Source organism: Castanea sativa, chromosome 9 (genome assembly GCF_040712315.1).
Source record: "Castanea sativa cultivar Marrone di Chiusa Pesio chromosome 9, ASM4071231v1".
NCBI lineage: Eukaryota > Viridiplantae > Streptophyta > Magnoliopsida > Fagales > Fagaceae > Castanea > Castanea sativa.
The window spans coordinates 3684692-3702590 of NC_134021.1; the positions used below are offsets into that span (position 1 = coordinate 3684692).

General features: G+C 32.5%; 1 protein-coding gene and 1 long non-coding RNA gene across 2 annotated transcripts; one reads left to right on the top strand and one right to left on the bottom strand.

The window, feature by feature from the left end:
- Positions 1–1061: 1061 nt before the first annotated feature.
- Positions 1062–5919, top strand: LOC142609864 (uncharacterized). The gene is made up of 3 exons (XR_012839703.1): positions 1062–1347; positions 3453–3511; positions 5505–5919. It is a non-coding gene; the product is annotated as an uncharacterized LOC142609864 (long non-coding RNA).
- Positions 5920–7338: 1419 nt separating this feature from the next.
- LOC142609863 (G-type lectin S-receptor-like serine/threonine-protein kinase LECRK1) lies at positions 7339–10240 on the bottom strand. Its single transcript, XM_075781585.1, has one exon. The coding sequence runs from the start codon at positions 10043–10045 to the stop codon at positions 7577–7579; it is 2469 nt and encodes an 822-aa protein (XP_075637700.1). The 5' UTR covers positions 10046–10240; the 3' UTR covers positions 7339–7576.
- Between the last annotated feature and the right edge of the window lie 7659 nt (positions 10241–17899).

A 17899-nucleotide genomic window follows, 5' to 3' on the forward strand; every position in this document is an offset into this window, starting at 1 on the left:
AATAGAAAAGGAAGAATTGACAAATTGACAAATAAAAAAACCTTAAGGTGTTTTTGCCATTAGGCCCTCCATTAAAATATTCAAAATAAAAAATCAAATCCCCTATTCTTTTTTATTTTATTATTCATTTATATATTGGAGAAAGGAAAATAGAGTTTTGAATCACATTAAACATCACATATATCAAATCTGATACCTAGAATTATAATCTTCTATCCAAGAGCATGTAGCTCAACTATTTGGCATTTTTTGGTGTTTTTAATGGGAGACATCCATGTTCAAATTTTCTACCCCAACTATTAAATTATGCTGAAAAAATATTTTAAAAAATACCCCTAAATGAAATGCCAACACCAATCATAAACATTTTATTTATATTATGTTCTAAATTCATCTCATTGTATTTGTTTGGATGGAAAATGTTTTTTGAAAAAGATTTTATTATGATTGATTATTGATAATATTGTGGGTTAAAGGAAAATGTATTGGATTCATAGTGAGAGTCTTGTAGCTTATTGACATTATATGTTTTTCACCTTAAACTATCACCTTGATTACACTTAATCCTCCTAAAATTTTGAAAGACACTTAACCCTAATTGCCCCCCTTCCCCCAAATTTTAGAAATGCATTACACTTAGCTCTAACTTATTTATTTATATTTATATTTTTTGCTGTTAAATTTGATTGATTTTAACATTAAAAGACTAATTTATCTGTCAATCGATTTTTGAAAGATGAATAAATTGATATTTCAGTGGTAAATTTTCTCATACTTAACTCCGAAACAAATGATAGGGTGAAATTGAAATGATTTTATAATTTTGAGGATCAATTGTGCATATCATAATTTAGAAGATTAAGTGAAATCAAGGTCATAGTTTAAGGTAGAAAAATATAATTTGCTTATTAAAACTAGGTTTATAATTTATAATAAAAAATAATTAGGCCAAAATACAAAAGCTCTTCTTGGTTTTGGAGCAATTGAAAACACCCCACCCCCCCCCCCCCCCCCCCCCCCCAAGTTTCAATTTTTCTTTATAATTGTCTGAGATTTTCATATTCTCCAAATTGACACTTCAGATATTAATTTTTGTAATTCTTGTGAATGGAAAAATCACATGACCCATTTATATAGATCAGTGTCGAAATGAGGCCCAAAAGTTAATAGTAATTAGATTTCATAATAGCTCCGAAAGAGGAAAGTTTTGGCGGAAAACAATCTCCCTCTTTCTCTGCCGTGCAAGCTCTCTCTTTCTCTCTCCTCACTGATCCGCCTCAGCCGCAGCAGCTCCACCACAAAGACGAAAAGACCTACCGCAAGAACGAATAGATCAGCGGCGTTCAGGTAAAAATTTCTCTGGTGATATTCTTGATGGTGAATTCACTTCATATAATATTTGAGAAGACAGTGGCTCTTTATACTTTGTTTTTGTATTTGCAAGAATTGTCCATTTTGTTCTGTCTTTCACTTTCTTATTTGTAGCTCTACTGAACGTAGTGGTCTCGTCTTGCGTAATAAATATTCAAGAATTGCAGTAAATGAATATGTCCTGGACGTGTTTGATAGAATGCTTGAAAGGAAATATCAGCTCTTGAAAACTTCTAATATGCTTTGATTTTTGATAATGTTTGAGAATTATTTTACTTTTGCTTTTAAATGGATGCTTCATAGACAAAAGCAATGTGAACTATGTTGACTGAATGAGAACTATGTTTACTATGTTGACTGAAGACAAAAGCAAAGTAAACATAGTTCACATTGACTGAATGAGAACTATGTAGACAAAAGCAAAAAACAAAGCATATTAAAAGTAAACATAGTTCACTTGAAAACTTCTAATATGCTTTGATTTTTGATAATGTTTGAGAATTATTTTACTTTCCCTTTTAAATGGATGCTTCATAGACAAAAGCAATGTGAACTATGTTGACTGAATGAGATGCTTTTAGCAGGCCTATCTATTATTGAGATATTGTCAGATGAACCCCTCAGCGTTCTGTCTCAAACTTGGATCTTTAGCTAACATGGAAAGAAATAAATGATCATAAATTTTTGGCTATTTGTCTGTTTTTGAATTGGTGGTTGTAATTTTGAATGCATAAATATTGGATGTTTGTTGCCAATTCTAGTAATCGGGTGTGAAATATCAGTGGTTGTTGTTGGTATTGTAAATTTGAGGGTATAATCCCTACCTGGTAGTATAGAGAGGTTTGTTGCTTGAATTTATGGAAATAAGTTGCCAGTTTCAACATTATAAGCTTTTTCTAGCTTTTAGTATTTGTTTTTGTTTCGAGAATTCCTTGCTTAAGAATTGTTACATTATCATAAAGAAAAACCATGGTTCCCATGCAATGTGGGATGGCTTGCTCATGACTCATTGAGGAAGGGGCTGGGTGAGTACTTGTGTGAAGGACCTAATGCTGAACATAAACAGATATATCAAATTTCTTGTTGCTTGGCCTTCCAAAGTTATAATTGTTTTCTATATGGTCTCTTCTAATGTGAAAAGATAGATTGCTGTGGTACATGGATGGGAAGGGAACCAACAATACTTTGCATAAAAAGGTAAATTAATAGTGGTGGGATATAGCTAAGAAATTTTGCTGAAGGATAAGTGTGTGAAGTGGTAGATTTAATCATACAAGAAAAAATTATCTTAGGGTTCTCACATACTTACACTTTGCTTTTGGAAGGATCTTTGATTAGCATTTTGACATGAAGTAACCCTGGGCATGGCATTGCTTATTTCACTTGAGTTGATATGGCTGTTAGAATTTTCTGCCCTGGTACTTTGATAGTTTGATGTATTTATTTTCTTCAATGGCTCAAAAGAAAAAGGAAAACAATGGCTTTGAGTGGTAAATGGTGGGGTTGGTGATACCCGATTAAAAAAACAAAAAACAAATTAAGGGTGGCAATTTAGTAATTTTGACGTTGGGTTAGTAATATATAGACACACACATATTATCTAGATTAGAAATCCTAGCCGACCTTAAACAGTTAGTTGTTATTGAATCAAATAACCCCAGAAAGAAGACTACCCAAGGATTTTAGAGAAAAGAGGCTTGAAGGTTCTTGAGATTATTAAGGTAAGTGACTTAGAATCCATTTTTATTATTGATCTAATGATTTTTTAAAGAAAAATTAAGAACCTCAGGATTGGTTTGATTTTTGTTGAACTTTGGGGATTTTCACATGATTGACGACCGTTACATGGGATTTTGATTAAATTGCTGTAGGTCTAGACATATGTCTTGATTTTTTATTTGTTTTTTTAATATGATTTTGGGATTGAATATTATTCAATTTGGGTAGTTCTTTGCATTTTAAAATCAATATTCATTGTCTTGGGAAATTTCAAGAATGGTTGTATATCACTGAGATCTTAGTGAAGTATAGCATTTTGGAAACCCTTTGGGTAATTAAACTGATGTCTAATTGATTTTTAGGTCAAGTTTGAAGAACGCTAAAAGTTTGAAAGGAGTTTTTGAGTAGGCATCAATTTGAGGTAAGTGACCTTTTCTTGAATTATTACAAAATTGTTAGAAATAAATTTTATTTATGAAAATTATTATTTTTCTTGCAAAAATTGATTCAATAAATTTAGCTTCTTGATTTTATGAAAAGATTTGTATTTTATACTGTACTCAAAGATTTAAACAAAAAAAATTGGCTAATTAAAAAAAATCTGCATTTTTCAAAATAGGGTCAAGCATGTGTGAGATTCTGAAAAATTGTATTAAATCTTTTATTGAGCTTTTTCATTCCGAATGTGATATTGAATATGAATTGAAAGATGTTGAATGTGTTAGAATTTATAATATGGTTTGATTTTGCTGTGAACCTTGCCAAGGGGGTAACGTTTTCTCAGGAATTAGTTCCTTCTTGGACATATCACAGGTTAACACTTGATTCTGGGTCTAGTCATACAGCTTGACCATACATAGATTATTAGTATATGAACTTAGTATATGTATATGTATGACTTTTGAATCCTAAGAAATTTTCTATTAATTACTTTATTGAAAAATGATTGATTTTATTGAAATGATAGTGCAAAGCTTATGAATTTCACACACTGCATTGGAAAAATGTATACATTTTTGTATTATGCATAATCTGGCCAGTTAGGAAATTAGTTACTTACAGAGTTTTCTAGGTGGCTATTTTGGTCCAAATGTTAAGGATACGTTTGGTAACTGTTTTTTCCCTTTATTTTCTATTTTTAAAAACAATTTTTTATTTTTGTGACTAAAAAACTTGTCTGATAATTCAAAATGGATTGAAAACAAAAACGGTTCTCAAAACTCAATTTGTGAAGGAAACTGAAAACATGCAAAAGACTGTTTTCAGTTTCTAATTTTCAAAAGTCAATGAAAACATGGATTTAATTTAATGAATTTGTCTCGTTTAATGAGTTAGCATTAGAGTTCAAATCCTACTAACAACATATTTTAGTATTTTCTATTTTTTTTCTTCAAAAAACTATCTTTTTAATTTCAGCTAACCAAACATGTTTCTGATTTTAAAAATAAAAGAAAATTATTTTTTCTTTATATTCCCAAAAACAAATTTTTGAAAATAGAAAACAAAATCTGTTACAAAACATAACCTAAGTTTGTAAGGGTATTTTTGTTATTTAGGCATCACTTGTTGGATGTAAGGGTAGATTTGTCCTTTTAATTTGAGAAATGCTATGTCCATAACAAACCATAGGTAGTTACTTGTTATTTGTTCAAATTTGAACCTATCACTGAGATTATTTTTTTGTCCTAACAATAACAATCACTAACAACTTGTTATTTATGATTTGTTTTGAAAATATTATAGATATAGCATTTTTCTTTTAATTTTATGAGGTAATGTATCACATGGCTGTTAATAATACAACATACATTTCCTTCTTCCAATACATCATAAAATAATCTAAATAACATTTTTATATAATTTTTTTACATCCAACAAAGCAACAACTTAGCCAAGATAAAAACACCCAATTACGAACCACCCAACCACTGCAACGCCATCACCCCAGCCAAAAAAAAAAACTACCCAAGCATTGATGGCTCCCTGCTGAGTCGTTGCATGACCCAAGCCAAGCCACCATCAACCTTCCTCTGCCTTGTGAGGGCGCCGGCGCTGTTGCACGCCCCACAAATCCTATATGCTGCAATCCATGCCACCCAATGGCGATGATCCACAACCCATACAAATTCAATGAGAGTGCAGGAGAGGAGAGGGAGAGCAAACAGAGAGGGTTTTTCTGTTTCTTTATTCAGAGAAGAGAGGAAGGGGTTAATAAAAAATGGAGGAAATGTTTTACAAGTGCTATAGTTCTCTTGTATATTTAAAAGAGAATGTAGCTTTTGCAAAATTTTGAACAGTGATGAATGATCTGGTGTAAGGGGTCTTCTTTTCTTTTTCTTTTTTTTTTTTATAAATTTTTTATTTAAAATTTGATGAACATGACTCTCTATTTGAGATATTTAGTTGTTTTACAGCACTGGATGGCAATGCTCTTAGGGTGCTCATTGCATGTTTTCAAGTTTAGAATGCAAAGTACCAATGACTCCATCGCTTAGGTTGTTTTTCTACCCAAAAATTTATGGATGGTAATGTTTAACTCAACTTGGAGTTGTGAATTTAGATGTGTTTGTTTGTTTGTTTGTTTTTTTTTTGTTAATGACGTGGAACCTCACCAAGGTAGGGCTCTTGGGATGTGCATACTTGTGATTGTCTATTTGGCCTATTTGGCATCTTGAATAATTTTGAATGAAGAATATGATTATTTTCAATTATGAGCAAAATGATTGATTTTTGTAATTTAATTTATAAGGTTTGTAAACTTTTTTATATTGATTATGTAGTTGGTTTACACAATATACATGTTCTACATGTTTTGAATTATACAGTAAATATTATTGATAATTTGACCATATCAATTATCGAGCACTAAGAAACATTTTCCAACTCATTTTCAAGGCTACTGTCAAACACAGGAAAATTAATTATTTTATTAGAAAATGTTTTTTTTAAGTCATTCAAAAAAAAAGAAAAAAAATCCGTCGAAACAAACGGAAATTAATAAACTTTCTTTATAATTTTATTGATGAAAAATAGTTAAAATGACTATGTCTTTACAAATTAACTTCTCTCAGGATATGATCCCTCCCATTTAAATCCGTCATTTCCCTTCAATTTTTAGTACAGGAAGGGAGATACAAGAAAAATATGGTAAAACAAAACACCATTCGAGAAGAGTAATAAAGAATAAAAACTTAAATTCAAGAATGGACCGTTTGCGATCCTCAAATCTTCTACAATTTCGTTCCCGCCAGATACACCACATCAAGTAGTGTGGCACAATCTTTCAAATAACTATATTACGATGCCGCCTGAAATTGCATGACCAACAATCCAACAAATCCACTATCTTTTGCGGCATCACCCAACAAATACCCAACAAGCCATAGATCATACTCCACATCTCATATGCAATAGGACAGTGTAGAAGGAGATGATCTACAGATTTCCCACACCTTGTGAACATAAAACACCACTCAAGAACAACAAAATGCCTCTTCTAAAGATTATCTATAGTTAGAATCTTGCCTAAAGCCGCGATTCAAGAGCAAAAAGCTACCCGAGAAGGAACCTTCGATTGCCACACCATTTTCCAAGGGAAAGAAATGACACTAGAGGGGGATAGAGCCTGATAATACCCACTTACCTTGAACCCTCGACTGCTGGCTGGCTTCCAACAAAGTTTGTCAGAACCAACACCCCGCACTTTAGTGGAATAAATCAAAACCAAAAACAAATCCAAAGATTGAGACTCTTGATCATTCACTAAACGACGAAATTGAATGTCCCAAGAAATTCTCCCATTTGCATAGTATATAACCTCAGAGACCGAAGCATCCCTTGACCTACTAATATTAAGTAAATCTGGAAACGCCTCCTTAAGAGGACGATCCCTATACCACACATTATCCCAAAACTTCACACGAGTACCATCACCTACATCACACCGAATGAACTTGGAAAAATTCAACCAGCCACTTTTAATGAACTTTCACAAACAAACATCATATGCCTTAGACACAGATTTTGTGCACCAACCACCCCACTCATTCCCATACTTTGCCCCAATGACCCTTCTCCAAAGGGCATCATTCTCCAAACCATAACGCCGCAACCATTTGGCTAATAAGGCGGAATTAAACATTCTCAAACACCTAATGCCTAACCCTCCATTCTTCACTGGTCTACAAATCTTAGACCAATTTACTAAATGAATTTTACGATCGTCCCCAATACCAGTCTAAAGAAAATCTCTTTGTTATTTATATTTATTTAAATATATATGCTACATGTTTTGAATCTGGATAAAAATTTAAGGAAATTGGGTAATTTAAATGTGGGGGGATCATCATATCATATTGATAGGCCTAACGAGTAAACTACGTATGTTCTCACATGAGTCCCTTACTTGAATGGGAAAGGAAAAAAATACATAAAACAATACAAAAACTACATTTAAATAGAGAGAATTTTCCTCACAAGAGAGAGTTTACATGGAGGAACTAGTTGGACATGGAGGAGCAGAGATGTCAGTAATCCCTTCTAACATCAATACAACACTCTTCATGGAAGGACGAAGAACTGGTTGATCTTGAATGCACCATAACCCCACTTTAACCATATTCTCCAAGGTTCTCTTATCTACCTCTTCACCAACCACAATCTTTTCCAATTCTCTAGCAACAAAGCATTTATATACCCAAGTAGAAAGATCAATTTCTTCAGGTCTTGACACATTAACCTCCATGTTCCTTCTGCAACATACAATCTCCAAAAGCACCATTCCATAACTATAAACATCTGCCTTCACTGATATTGGGGTATTCTTCTGCCACTCAGGTGCCAAATACCCTCTAGTCCCTCTAACCATCGTGAAGGTTCTTGTTTGATCTGGCATTAACGATTTTGCCAAGCCAAAGTCGGAGATTTTAGCAGTCCAAAAGTCATCCATCAAAATGTTTGAGGGCTTTATATCACAATGAATAATAGGGGCCTTACACTCCTCATGTAGATAGAGAATCCCTCTTGCAACATCTAACGCTATTCTTACTCTTTCATCCCAGTCTGGACGCCTTATAGCTTTAAAAAGAACATCGGCGAGGGAGCCATTGCTCATATATTCATAGACAAGAAGCCTCTTAGAGCCCTCAGCACAATAACCTAGCAATTGTACCAAATTTTTGTGGTGAGTTCTCCCTATTGCTCGCATCTCTGCACGGAACTCACTTTCACCTTCTTCCACCAATTTTTCTAGTCTCTTCACTGCAACAAGTTTTTTACCTTTGTATAAAGCCCCTTTGTATACTGTTCCGAAAGAACCCTTACCCAACTCATCTTTGAAGCCATTTGTTGCTCTTCTGAGCTCATCATATGAAAACACATTTAAAGCAAGCCCTTTAGTCAGGCCCAGTGTTTCACTCTCTTTCAATCTTTTATACCTTAGAACTCGTATTTTGAACATATAAATGCCAGAAATTCCAAGGGCAAGACAAGAGAACGTAGTAAAAGCTAAAACTAAAACAAGAATTTGCATTATTACCTTTTTGCTTGTGAACACGTGGACAGGAGGCTTCACTAATTCGGGAACAGTTTCATTCCAGCTTCTCATGCTCACCTTGAAGAGAGCTACAGTATTTTGGTCTGTAGCTCTTCTAACGTATCTCAGTGGAAGCTTGTGTCTCTGGCAATACGAATTAGTATTGGACACTGTGAACAGTGCTGCCTCACAATTGCAGTCTTCCAAGCAAGACTCGCCACATTCTTCCTTCGTTGTCATGGGTTCATATGTGTAAGAAATATCGCTCCACATCATATTCAGTGTGGTAGTGATGTTATATGATGCCACATGATCGTTTTCGCCTCCACACCCTACTTTTGAAAAGTTTCTCTCACAACCGAGAGATGGATTATTCATGTCAACCAAATCGGTTCCAGGAAGACAAACACAGTATGGTTTGTTGTCATTGTGCGTGCAAAAGCTGTTGAAGCCACAAAAACCATTCACCTTGCAGAGATCCATGTCCTCCAATGCTGACCACTCAACATCTGACGATTTTAGTTTGCCAGTCTTGTCAAAGGCATGCGAGTACAACTGAAAAAATCCGTTAGCATCGAGAGTTGCACGATAGATGGTGTTGGTGTCATTGCTTGCTGATGGTGGACTCAAATCTTTTATGCTGTCCATGCTAGTGCTGTTGATGATTTGTAGAAGCCCTGTATCATTGAGATAAAGGCGATACTTAAGGTCATTTCCATTGGCACCATTGCCATTTCCATTACTTCCAGCACCCCAGTAAGCTTCACTTATATCGTCTAAAGTGTTTGCCGGGTATAGAACAAGGTTTCCATCATACTGCATCTTCAAACGATATTGTCCAGTTGAGTGGTTGGTCTCTGATACACTAGAGAACAATTGACCACCGGAGGGCAGAATCTGCCCACCCAAAATAGTATCAGTTGGATATCTGAATGTCTCCCAAATGATGGAATGTTTTTCGTTGTAGAGGACAAAATTGCCAGAATCAAACATGCAGGCAAAAGAAGCAGAATCTGATGTTGTAGCACTGATAGGCTTCTCTTCTAGCTCATAAGTTGTCAAAAGAAGCTTACCACTGTGTGTTAAATCCAGTGTTGTCGTATTTGAGGTAATCGGAGGATCATCACGGTTTGCTGTCCACACAACCGTTATATTGTCTATACCCACCAACCAGATTCCGACCATGAAACCAGTGCCTTGCCGATAGAATCCAAATGCAAAGTGGCCAGAAGGGGAAGGCCATGACGTGGGGGTAATTGTGGGATGGATTGAAGAACCCAGGCCTATTTGCTTACATTGCTTTTGTTGAGGTTGAGCTCCTCCACATGCAAAGGATATAGAGAGTAGAAAGAAAACAGCAAATTTGGAAGCCATGAGAGAAGGGTAACAAAGGACCATAACATAACAACAAGCTTCTTGCATCAACTAAGTTTTGCCAACTAGCTGGCAATAATTGCTGGCCCTTTTGTGAAAATATATAGCTGTAAATTTTCTAGTTAAACATTGTAGTTTTGAAACGTGAACGGGACTTCTACGGGTTCCATGGACCACCTTTATTTGTTAGTTGTCCGTGACCAGTTTTTGCCCACGATGCACGATTTCTTTCGTCCTTGTTGACTGAAGCTCCCCCCAATCTTTACTCTCATGATATCTACTTTGAAAAAGACGAGGAGAGAGAATAATTCCAATGACACGCTTAATTGATATGCAATTTCAAAGTTTGTTCACTTTTGTAAAAAAAAAGTGGTTGACACTTTGTTACCCCATTAAAAATATGGATCCACCGCATTTGAAATTAAAGTTGCAATTGACGTAATTTTTGTTATTATTCAACTTATTTTTGTTACTATTTAGCTTATTTTTGTTATTATTTATGGGTTTCATTACACTTTTTGGTATTGTTCATAGGTTTCACTATATTATTTTAGCTATCTTTTAGCTTTATTTAGATTATTTTCACTAAAAAGTTTTTAGTTTTAGCTAAGTAAGTTGTTTCCAAATAGACTCTAAGTGTTCATTTTCTGAAAACTTTTTGTTGAAAGTATTATAGATAAAGTTAAAAGTTAGCTGAATAGTACAATGAGACTTATGAATAATACTAAAAAATATAGTGACACTCATGACTAGTAGCAAAAATAAGCTAAAATTGCAAATAAGCAGAAACTTTCAACTTATCCCAAATGCACACTAAGTGTGAAAATTGCTGTGGATTTCAGTTAGCTTAATCGGTAAAATCTTTGATGGTTGAATAAGAGATTCGAAATTCAATTTTCGCTTACACTAAAAATTAATTGAAGTTTTGGTTTGATTATAAAAAATTATTATCAGTAGCAAATCTCATAATTTTGAACTTTCGAAAAAAAAAAAGGTGTCAAAATTGGGCGGAGTAGGGAGTGAAAATAAGAATAAAAAAAGAGTTTTTTTTTGGAGAGAGTTTTAATCCATAGCGTCCGCTACTGATGATAGCTCTTTATTATCAGACCAAGACACCAATCAGTTTTTGGTGTAGGCGGTTAAATCTCAGATCTTTTATACAACCATTAGAGATTTTACCAATTGAGCTAACTGAAACTCACATTAAAAAAAAAAAAAAAAAGTTAAAGTCGGTCAAAATAGAGAATAAAATATTCGTAGCTATTGTTTTCATATGTCAAATCACTACCTGGAATACAATAGGCCAGTGAGCGGGTTTGGGTCTTTCCATTTGACGTGTTAAAATGGAATTGACTTAAAATGGAGAAGACCCTATTTCCCAAAGAGCACGGTTTTTATATTGAGCCAACACTTGGAAACAAATCAAACGCTCTTCTATTTTTTTTTTCTTCTTAAAATTAATAATTTATTAATAATTTTCAAATTGTAAAGTAATCATATATAAATATATATAAAGAGTGAATATTTAATGGTGAAAATATCATTTTGATCCTTATATTTTGAGATCATGATCAATTTGGTCCTTATATTTTGATAGTAATTAATTTGATTCTTGTTATTTTCAGCTTACAATCAATTTGGTATCTATTGTTAATTCACTTACGAAAAATGCCTACGTGTTAAACAATGTGCATTGTTGACATATTTCACACTTACACGGCTTATAAAATAATATTAAACAAATTTAATCAACATAAAAAAAATTTCCACATCAGCATTTATAAGAAATTATATTTTTTTTAAAGGAAAAAAATAATAAGAATTACACTTTCTTTTCTTTTCTTGGCAACCAAACATAATACAAACATTTTTAAAAAACTCAATACAACCATTGTTCGGTGGGTTTGTTTTTCAATTGAAATTGCTGGGTTTGATTTTTATTCAAACACAAAGTCCTCTCTCTCTCTTGGAAATAGAAAAAGCCGAACTAAAAGGAGTATAACCCAGAATTAGCTCCCTAAAGCTAAATCATAATGACCACAAATCAAGTAAATAACCAGATTTTATCAACAAAAGAAAAAGAAGAAGAAGAAGTAAATTTCCAATTTAGAAATGACCAAAAAAAAAAAAAACAGCAATTTCCATCGTGACCAATGATTTGGGTTAGTTGGGGCCAATCTTCTTCTTCTTTTTATTATTTTTTATTATTTTTTTTTACGATTCCTCAGAAACCAAATGGTGGGGAGAGCTTGAACCACCTGTTCCACTCTCTCTACCTTGCCACCGCCGCAATCTAACCACTGACGAGACCAAACCTCCATCGCGATGATCAGTCGTTGCATGACTCAACCACCCAACGAGGACTGCAAAAGTTGTCTCCTTTGAGGAGTTTCTTCAGGTCGTCGAAGATGCACCATTAGGTTGGAGTCCATTGCCACTGCTAGTGTTAGGATTGGTGAAGGCAGAAGTGATGGGTTTCTTTTAATGATGAGTTGTAGCTGCTATTGGTGATGAGTTTCATTTTGGGTTGGAGATGGGTTGTGGCTACTATTTGTGATGGGTTTTGTTTTGAATTTCAATTCACAAGAACAAGCTTGCATGTCCTTGTGAAGGAAATCTCACAAGTGCTTTTGATAATGCTTTTGGTTTCCCCAAATCTATGGGCAGTACGTCTTGACCTAGGGTGGACCATGGCGGAGGGTGTAAATGGAGTCGCCACCTAGTTTAGGTCTAGGAACCATAAATATAGCACTCTTGTGGAAGGATTGATCTTTACTAGAGAACGTGTTCAGAGTTTAGGTATGGGGATGGGAAGGTGTTAGGCACCCAACCCCACCCGACCCATGGGTCGGCCTCCACTTATTGTGTTCCAAATCCTAATTCCATCAAAAAGTCCTCTAATATGTTATTTTAAACTTGCACACACTAACATGCATCTAACATCCAAACATGGCATATGTCCCACACTCGTCCATAGCATAAAACCCTATCATTCATCTAGCAATATATACCCAAGGGCAGCGAGCACATCACAAAACAGTATCACTAATCAAGGGAATTAATCAAGCACATTTATCATGTTCATCAATCAAGAAAGTTCACCATGTTCATCATCCAAATCAAATGGATGCTCGTGTAATTGTGCATGACTTATCTCACTTACTCCGCTACATTATAACACCTCAGCACCTATGCATTAATGCATGTTCAAATTCTCATGAATGTTCATGTGGTTCATCAAATTATAAACCCTAATCATCAATTTATCAATTTAAGCATGTGAAACATGTTATACTACTAACCCTAATGCTAAACATGTGATTAAAACTAAGTAAAACAAATAAAATAGCAAGAACCCTAAATCTGCGTTTCTAGGCACGAGTATGCATGCGCATACATGAAGTATATGTACGCATGCCTCAAGTATGTGTACACATGCCATGCATACGCTCTCAAAAACACAGTTTTAAAGCAAGCAATGAATAATAATCAAACAAAACCTAGCATACTTCTAATATTTAATTCAACTCTTCATTCAAAATATGGTAAGACACAACAAAACAAAATCAAACAAAGCAAAACATATTTCTAAGTATGTATAACAAATAAATCAAATTAAGAATAACAAGAATACAAGTTATAAAAATTCAAATTAAGAGCTATGAAAAGAGACCCACCTTGCTTATGGAACACAACTTGATTGATATTTAATCGGCCCCTCAATGCCTACACAACAAGATTCAATGATAATCAAAAGAATCAAAGGATTCAATAATTCATAGGTAATCACAACTCAAAATAAAAGGATATTCTTGAAAAGATTGTTTGAAAAAAGGCTTTGAAAACGATTAGAAAATAGATTCTGCCTTAAGACTACAAGAGAGAGGTTTTTTGAAGAACAAAAATCGTGCTAGGTGCTGTGTGTGCAGAAAATTTAGAGAAAGAAAGAGTTTAGGTAAAAAAATAAACTCTCTCTAGCTAGGGTTTGAGTTTGGAGACATAATGTTGTATTTATATGTTCAAACTAGGGTCTTCAGGGCCTTTTAGATGTCTTTGGATGTTCCCAAGGGTCTCGGAGTTGGTCCACATCAAAGAATGATTTTTTGGGCCCCTAAAATTGAAGTTTTGGAACCCAGAAAATCGGCTTGCGTACGCATGCTTCCCCAAATACTCTAATTTTGACAGCTTTGATGGTCCAACTTCAAATAATCAAAACTCACTCAATATAAATTCAAATTAGGCAAAATTTGTGTTCAAATTGAAGCCCATAATGTCTACTTTCTAATGAAACAAATCTCATGTGGATCAAAAGTTATGGTCAAAACAGTGAGAAAATATCATTTTTCAGCATCATTTTCAAAGCGATTTGAGCACTTTTGAGCTGTGATTTCTTCTAAACTATCAAAATAACTTCAATTACCTTTTGTAGACATGTCAAACTCATCATTGGGATCGGAGACTAAAATTTATTAACCGGGTACAAAATAAGGTGTCTACACTCTCTATCTGCTATCTCTTTTTCACTTTCTTTATTTGAAGTTGATATTAGCTTTGTGGGAAGGGAAAGTAATTGGGGGCATTTTAATTTTTTTTTTTGCTTTTGATATTAGCTTTTTAATTTTTTTTTTAAGGAAAGGCTAGAGGGAAAGTGAACATTATTTTCATGAGCCACTTCAAATATGATAGAATAACATCAACATCAGAATTAAGTCCATAAGCCCTTTTTGGTAATTTGCACTGAAACAACAATTTTGGACTAATACCATACACAAGTTTTGCCAAACATTTTATTGTAATTTTCAAATTTGTGTTTTCCAAACTCACATTTTAAAAATGTTATTTTAAAAATACACTTTTTCAAACAACTTATCCAAACGAACCCTTAGTGGGATTTTAAAATGGAACATAATTTTACGTATTTATTGTAGTAAATGAATAAGATTTATCTTTATATATATATATATATATATATATATATATATATATATATATATATAAATTGCTGGGATATATCTAATTTAGAGATAGTGTACCCTTTGTCCCAAATTTTTTGTCTTCTTTAGAAAATCCAACTTTTAAGGAAATATCATTTATTGTTTTGTCTTTTCGAAATTACCCTTAAACAAAGTTATAAAAAATTTCTATCGTATAATTTTTTTTTAAAATTTTTAAAGAAGTTATCAAAAATTTGAAATACGAAGTTACCAATTGGAATAAACCTCTTTTGGATCTTTTTTTTTTTTTCTTCTTTCTTTCTTTTTTATTTATTTTTTATTACAAACTAAGCCGTGATTAGAAGAGCTTTCACTTGTTTTTTTTTTTGGTTGAGGAAAAGGGCTTTCACAGTTAGTGTTGGGTAATTGGGTATTCTTTTCAATAAATAAAATAAAATAAAACCTAAAAAAAAAAACTCCTAATACAATACAAACACTATTGTCTTGCTTTCAAATTCAATCTTATCCTTTAAATGAATTACTCCTGGCTACTACAATGCTTTTGTTTAGATTTTCTTTTCTTTTTAAATGCTCCCAAAAATAAAATAGGGCATAATAGAAAAATTAGTAAACTATAAAATAAAGGTCAACACAATTTGGGACGAAGGGAGTAATTTTTAGGAAAAAGGAAACCTAATATTATGTAAAGAAAAATTATCTCCTAAAATGTTTTTTGATAAGTAGTAAAAAGTTTATGGCAATGAAACCCCTCATTTGAAAGAGATAACCATTTAAAAAAAAAACGCGGTCAATTAAAAAAAAAGGAAAAGAAGAAGAAGAGAAAAGTGTAAATGTGGAGTGATTGAAGGAATTCACATCTCTTAATACTTTCTTATAAAAAAGAAACTTTTAATACTCAATTTAAAAATCAACATAAGAGTGATTCTATTTTATAGACAATGTTTTAGAAATGTATTTTTACCATGTTATATTCAAGTTTTATTTCTACTTAAAGTGTAGGGTATTTTTGAATTACTGAAAAGTTCATCCCAAACAGGGAAAATCCCTTAAATAGTAATATAGACATAGATAAAAGGAAAGATTTCATATGAGAGAATATGAGATTCTATCAAGTGTTGACTTTCCTATAAATCTACAGTATAAAAAAGACGTAACATTTATAAAGTTACACTAGATGATACTCTCTCTCTCTCTCTCTCTCTCTCTCTCTCTCTCTCTCTCTCTCTCTATATATATATATATATATATAATTGATTTGAGGAAAGTTCCTCTTGTCTATTATGTGGTAACTTTAAAAACTATTTATATGTATTTTTAGTCACATGGTCTACTTAATAGTTTGAAGGAAACATTTGTCCAATATAGTATATACTAGTTGACAATCATGTAATGCATAGGAAAGTTTAACATAATATGATTTTTTTTTCTTTTTTGGTTTTAATATAAAATTTGATAATTATGGTATTTATTATGGTTGCTTTTGTATATGAAACTATGAGCAATTATTCAATGCTCTAGAAGTACAATAAATGTGTATTCCTTTCTTTAACATAAATAGTGGACTTTTTTATAACTGTTGTTGTGACAAATTTTTACTAGTTTTGATCTGGGTTCACCATTAGCATCACATTTTCATTTATAAATAACCACTCATCACATCAATAGTTTGTGAAAAATTTTGTTAAATATTTTATAACTCTAGCATTTTCCTTGAACAATTACACATGAAAGTACGATTTTTTCTTTTTGAGGAAAATGAAACTATATACCATTCAAAGATTTTTATTTTTCAAATATGAAAATTGATAATTATGATAGTTATTATTATGAATTACCACTGTGCACCTTTGACACGATGGTTGTTCCATAAGTATAAATGCTTGTAAGATGTGGGGGTAAGGATCGGGGTTCAAGTCTCCAAGAGGGAGTTTCATGCACATATACACTTAGATTAGGTTAGAGTAAAATATCTATCTTGTATATATATATATATATAAAAATTGTTATGCATTTATTATGATTATGTTTGTATCTAACTATAGATTGTCACATTAGGCATTTATTATAACTAGTAAGTTATCCGTGCAATGCACGGGTAATATTGTAATATTTTATATAAAATGATTTGGAGAATGTTGTACATGTATTATAGCATAATTGTTGTAGAACTTTATTAGTAATGAGTTAATAATAAATTGTACATACATATCCATTATAATTATTCAAGTGAAATAATGAGAAAAAAAAACTTTGGAGAAATATTATAGAATAAAAGTTAATATAAAATGTGTCTATCTCTTTCTCCTTAACTCTAAAACAAAATTCACATCCCAAACATTGATAGTTAATCATATCATTTACAAAACTCACATATTTACAACGTCTAACCTTAACATCAAAATCTTAATTGTCGTTGTCACTCAATATAAAATGCAAGTCCCTCTTCCTTAGTTGTAGTAAACTCATACGTGTTAGGATTAGATGCGACAACAATGTTAGAGCTAAGTAGGTGTCGTCAAAAGATTGAAAGTAAATGATAACGTTTTTGGTTTATGTGTATTTGACATGAAATGACATGAAAGACTATGGGTAAGTATATATAAAAGGAGTAGAAGTGCAGGAGGTGAAAATGATGAATTAAAATGTAAAGAGTTTTGTTTGTATGTGTGAGGGATGAAAAATATTGAACATTGAATTAAAGGATACAAAGAATATTTATTTTTTAATTAAAAAAGACTTGAAACATTAAACCAAATAAAACAAAAAATCAATATTTAATTTGTTCTAATCCCTAATGTGACACTTAGGAATATTTCAATTATCTTTATATAGAATGCGTCTTTTGACAAAACCTCGTACTTTTTCATGTGAGGTATCTACCTTTTTATATATAATATATAATATATAATATATAATATATAATATTTTCATTAAATGGTAGAATATA